Genomic DNA, 6,000 nt, shown 5'->3' with positions numbered 1-6,000 from the left:
CGCCGAGCAGGGAGCCCGATGCGGGACTCGATCCCGGGACTCCGGGACCATGACCTGAGCCGAAGGCAGTCGCTTAACCAGCTGAGCCACCCAGGTGCCCCAGAAGTTATAAAATTTTAAGGTAGCAATAAGTATGAGTGATTGTTCAAGGTTCTCTGGAACCAGTGATGTGGCGTGAACACACCAGTAATTTCTATGTGTCAGAGACCCACAGGTACCAGTCATACCGCTGGGGCTTCCCACATCCGTGATGCTTCCACGCCATGCATTTCACTGGTTGTGAAATCATGGGGACTTTCTCTTCACCCCATCTAAGTTCGTGGCCCCAGGGCTTGAGACACCCTGGCTTAGAAGCAGCCCTGGTTCCTGAGACCTCATCTGTGCATGTCTCAGAAATAGAAGAGCACTTAAAACGGTCATTCGGAGTTCAGGAGCAGGTAACTGACCGGCAGCCTGGAGAAGCTGCCCCTTCTAGAATATTCGCCGGCTGTTTCCGAAATACCCATCCTTGCCCAGGTGCCGGCATGTGGCATCAGACTCCGCTCCCACGTTCAAAGATGTAGAGGACCGTTTCAGCAAGAGGAACTGCGCCTTCGGGGAGAAAGGAGTCGGACTTCTGTAGCGTCCTACCTGACATCGGGTGGTTTTTGTCTTCACGGAGCCGCAGAGCCGGGATTTTTTTTTTTAAAGATTTTATTTATTCATTTGAGACAGAGAGAATGAGAGAGAGAGCACATGAGAGGGAGGAGGGTCAGAGGGAGAAGCAGACTCCCTGCCGAGCAGGGAGCCCGATGCGGGACCCGATCCCGGGACTCCAGGATCATGACCTGAGCCGAAGGCAGTTGCTTAACCAACTGAGCCACCCAGGTGCCCAATGAAACTTTATTTTTTTAATAAAGATTTTATTTATTATTTGACAGAGAGAGAGAGAGAGCACATGAGAGGGGGGAGGGTCAGAGGGAGAAGCAGGCTCCCTGCCGAGCAGGGAGCCCGACGCGGGACTCGATCCCGCGACTCCAGGATCATGACCTGAGCCGAAGGCAGTCGCTTAACCGACTGAGCCACCCAGGCGCCCCCGCAGAGCCGGGATTTTATCACAGAGAGCGTTTTGGGGGAGAGGCTCGGGGCCTGCTGCAGGGGCGGCAGGGCTCCTCCACAGCTGCCCGGCTGAATCGGAAGAGCATCCTGAGCACAGAAGTCCTCACCTGCTAAACTAGCTGCGCCCCCATGTTTTCTTGAAGACGCTCGTGGCAACCCTGCTTGCAGGCTGACGTCCCGGGCGTTTCGGGAAAGTGCCATGTGTTCCTTCACCGGGCCGCGCAGCGCTCTGAGAGAAGTGGTTTTCGATACCGAGGCTTTGTTTCAAGCGGCACGGAGCCCAGGCTTCAGGACGTTTCCCTGAGGTCTGCGAAGCTCTCTGAGGTACCCAGAGCTCACAAGGGCAAAGGCAGTGCCTCGTCTTCCCACCCCATCGACACACCGGTGCGGGAGAGCATCTTCTGGAGAGAACAACGGGGCGCTGTCGCCTCACTCAGCAATCCTGAAGTCCTGAGCCCACAAAACGCAGGCGGAGCACTCCCTGTCGGTGCCCACGGGGCTGTGGGCTAGCAGGAGTGCCCCCCACCCCCGCCCCCCACCATGGAGGCCGGTTGCTGGGGGAGAAGCCTGCAGCCCACCCCCCGGGGCCGGGCGGTCAAGGCCGCCTCGGGAGAGCCCTGGCCGCGCACTTCTCCGTTTTCGATCTCTAACTCCGACTGCTCTGTTGAGGTCCTCAGATCCGGAGGAAGCAGGGCCGGTGCGCGTAGTGACCTGTCTAACCACACACTTAGATGGTGTCCCTCCTCCTGCCTTCGGGGGGCCCTCAACAGTAGCGTGAGCGGAGGACTCTTGTCAGGCCCAGGAATCATTTGGGGGGCACGTGGCCTTTACCGCAGGAAGCCAGCCTCACTCACTTTGCAGGACACAGAACTGCTCTTATTATGGCCCCGATTTCTATTCAGAGAAATTTCCAACTGACAGAAAAGTCAAGACTACTATAATAAACACCATCTGGGGCGCCTGGGTGGCTCAGTCGGTTGAGGGGCTGCCTTCGGCTCAGGTCATGATCCCGGAGTCCCGGGATCGAGTCCCGCATCGGGCTCCCTGCTCGGCAGGGAGCCTGCTTCTCCCTCTGACCCTCCCCCCTCTCATGTGCTCTCTCTCTCTCATTCTCTGTCTAATAAATAAAATCTTTATAAAAAAATAATAAATAAATAAAGTTTCATTGGGCGCCTGGGTGGCTCAGTCGGTTAAGCTACTGCCTTCGGCTCAGGTCATGATCCTGGAGTCCCGGGATCGAGTCCCGCATCGGGCTCCCTGCTCGGCGGGGAGTCTGCTTCTCCCTCTGACCTGCCCCCCTCTCATGTGCTTGCTCTCTCTCATTCTCTCTCTCTCAAATAAATAAATAAAATCTTTAAAAAAATAAATAAAAATAAAAAAATAAAATAAACACCATCTGCCTTTACCAGTTGGTAACGTCTTGCCATATTTGCTTTCCTTCTCTCACCTATGCTCAACTTTTTCGTTCTTTATCCTTGTTTTTTTGCTGAGTCATCTGACAGTAAGTAATGGACAGGGCGACCCTTCAGCCCATAAGTGTTTTGCACAGAACCCACGGTGGCCGCCTGTGTCTCCCTGCACAAACACACGCCATTCCCACAACTCAGACAGTTAGTCAATTAACGGAGTTATCCGATTGTCTGTGCATCTTCAGATGCCGCTATTTGGCCCAGTCATGTCTTTGATAACTGTCTTAGTGTATTGTCCTTCAAGTCAGGATCTAATGGGAGGTAACTGGTGGCATTTGGTTTTTATGTCTCTTTAGCCCCTTTGGTCTAGAACTTTTTTCCCACATTACCTTTTTGTAGAATCCAGGCCAGTTCTTGCAGAATATCACGTTCTGGATTCGTCTGTTTATAATATAATGTGATGAGATCACTGATGTAACATCTGAAGGAAACACAGCGAGTCTTCTGCTGTAGGAGGTCCCAAAGTCAGTGACTTAAGAACCTTGATCTTCTCCATTTAGGAGCAGACTACTTTCCTTCTTCCTTTTTTTTTTTTTTTTTTTAAAGATTGTTTATTTCGTTCTTTGAGAGAGAGAGAGATCACGAGCAGTGGGGAGGGGTAGAGGGAGAGGGAGAAGCAGACTCCTCGCTGAGCAGGGAGCCCAATGCTGGACTCGATCCCTGGACCCTGAGATCCTGACCTGAGCCGAAGGCAGAGCCACCCAGGCGCCCCCAGACTGCTTTCCTTTTTGTCTAGCATCCCAATCCTCACCGTTGTGCATGGAAATAAGTGAAATTGTTCTTCTGTGCTCTAAATTTCCCGTACACCAGAAGGCTTGCGTAGACTCTGGGTTGGGGGGTGGAATTTTGTCCAGAACGCTTCACGGCAGGGCCGGGGAGCTCTCTGCAAACAGGTGAATGCCGGTGTTCGAGCCTCGAGCTGTAGTTGTCTGCAGCTACTAGAACATCACGTGCTTTGCGCTGTTGGTGACAGAAGCCTTGTGCTGATGTCCGTTTTCTGTCCTCTTCACAGAATATGTGCACCATCGAGGCAGAGCTGGAGAATCTGCTGGGGGAGTTCTCCATCAAGATGAAAGGTACTCTTTCCCCTGTTCAGAGAGGAAGGCGCCGTCTCCACAGACAGAGCTTCTTGAAGTTTGAGTGAACACGCTATTTTTACTTTTCTTGCAAGGACACTGTGCCGCCCACACTCACCCCTCCCCATTTGTGAATGTGTTGATGTTCCAGAACCTTCTAGTCCTGAGACTTGCCTGCACCCTTAAATCTTTATTATGGCAGAACCTCAAGCATACACAGAAATGAAGAGAATGTTGCAATGAAGCCCATATCACCTAGATTTAATAATTAGCAAGATTTTGCCACATTTGCTTTTCCTTGTTTTTCCCTTTGATGATATATAACCCAGATGTATGAGTCTGCCCGTGTGTATTTCAATATGCATCCCTTAAAGAATGGGGGCTGCTTCTTATTTAAATAATCACAATGCCAAGTATTATCACATCTGATAAAATTAATATGCCTTTGTTATTAATCCACTCCATTATCTAGTTTCCCCAGCTGTCTCCGAAATGCTTTGTACAGTTGGTTTGTTCACACTGGGATCCAAATAAGGTCCATGCGTTGTGATTGGTCATTAGGTGTCTCTTAGGCTTCCTTTCATCTAAAGCAGACCCTTCCCATTTTCCTCCTACTGTTGACTTGGCATAGAAACCAATGTTGTACAGACCATCCCACGTCCTCGATCTGTCTCTTGGCTTCTTTGGGTGTCGTTTCAGTCGCTCCTTCCTGCTCACGTTTTCTGCAAACTACCCACCCATTACTTAATGGTATTTATTTTTAGTGTAAAACCCACAGAGGACTGTGCATTTTCCTCCTCTGTCCAGTGCATTTCTGGTGTTTGTTCTGGAAAGCTCTGATCTAGAAGCATGATTGGTTGTTGATATCTGTACCGTGGCATCTTCAGAACAAAAAAAGGCACGCCAGCTTTAGGAAACGGAGCGTGGCCCGGGTGTTGCGGGCAGGGCTCGCCGATTGGCAGCCAAGAGTCTGTTTGTCTTGAATGTGGGCCCATTGACTGTGGCAAAGAGAGAACTGGGGTGGAGGCACTCTGGTCCTCACGTTTCTGCAGCAGCGTGATCCCTGGGTTGTTGCTAATGGAGACTTAATCACCCTCTTGTCGACTTTCTGCAATTAAGGGAATAGGGAAGGGGCACTTTTTTTTTTTTTTTAAGTGCTCAACAGGAGAGCTTCATTTTCGAGTGAGTCATCTTAGTCTGCAGGAACTGTTTCTATCAAGCACTAGGCACCCCCGTAAGAACCACTCTGAATGAGTTATTCCTAGAATACCAACGACCTTGACCTTCAGCTTCCCCAGTGGCTGCATTCTTCTCTATGGCAGACCTGAGTGTGAACTGGTTTGTCATTCAGTGTGAAATCTCAACACTTGCTGTCCCACTGGGGTGGGGCCTCCACGCTTTGTCAGTTTTTCGTTTATTGTCTTCATGTTGGGTCCTCTTACCTGAGTCTGAGGTTCCAAAACCGCTCAGGCCCTGCCCCAGACCCAGCAAGTCAGAGTGGGCCCTGGAAGATTTTTTTCTTAAGACTTGCAGGATGATTTCATCAGCAGCCTCTTTCTGGAAAACAACTGCCCTGAATCAGTGTTTAGCAGAAAACACGTCCCTCTCATGTCCCCCGACACTCGGCACCATCCGTGCAGACTGGTCGGTCTCACAGCTGGGAGAGACTCAGGTCACACATCTTCTCACGATTCACACAGGGAGTACCAGATTTCTCTGATTTCTGTTATCCAAGGCATCCATTTTTGGCAGGATGATCATTTCCCCATTTTATATGACTTGTCCCAGAAGTCACATAGTGAGTTGGAGTCAAACTTGAAACTGAATTCCAGGGCTCCTGGCTTCTAGAATATTCCCACACTCGGTCTCCTGTGAGGTGGGAAGTTCGAAGAGAGCAGAGCCAATACTAGAAACTGTTGCTCCACGGATGGCCTCTTCTGTGGGAGGGCCATCTCCAGCCCAGCCCATGGGCAGCGTGGGTGTGGAGCTTCAGGCCTGGGGGTCCGGCAGATGATGGGGCTGGGGGGCCCACCATCCCTGGGGGACCTGGGCGCCAGCTAAATAATAGCCCTGGATCCTAAAGGGTTATCCTGGTGGGCTGACAGAACCTCCTGTTTACCGAGCAATTCCTTCTCTGCCTCTGCCTGTTCTCTCTTTCCTGCCTGGTCTGCTTCCGTCACTTCTGTCTGGGCGCTCGGTTTCCCCCAGGGGGACTCTAGGCCCAAAACATACTCTCCTTTTTCATTACAGATTATTCTCCCTTGCACGTCCCTAATCTAACATGAAAACTCAGAAACGACAACTAGGAAGCCTTTCAAAGGAAACACCTCCATGGAAATCTTCCTCTCTCTTGATAA

The 6,000-nt window shown here is 51.0% G+C and overlaps 1 protein-coding gene across 3 annotated transcripts in view; it reads left to right on the top strand.

The window, feature by feature from the left end:
* The window catches only part of RIPOR2 (RHO family interacting cell polarization regulator 2), a 109,598-nt gene that overhangs the window by 67,989 nt on the left and 35,609 nt on the right, over window positions 1-6,000 (top strand). For all 3 annotated transcript variants that reach the window (XM_044917724.1, XM_021696826.2, XM_021696828.1), the window contains exon 8: window positions 3,580-3,643. In XM_044917724.1, the coding sequence (XP_044773659.1) occupies window positions 3,580-3,643 (64 nt within the window). The remainder of the gene's footprint in view (window positions 1-3,579; window positions 3,644-6,000) is intronic.

This window comes from Neomonachus schauinslandi, chromosome 8 (assembly GCF_002201575.2).
Source record: "Neomonachus schauinslandi chromosome 8, ASM220157v2, whole genome shotgun sequence".
NCBI lineage: Eukaryota > Metazoa > Chordata > Mammalia > Carnivora > Phocidae > Neomonachus > Neomonachus schauinslandi.
This window is presented reverse-complemented; position numbering and strand designations above follow the sequence as displayed.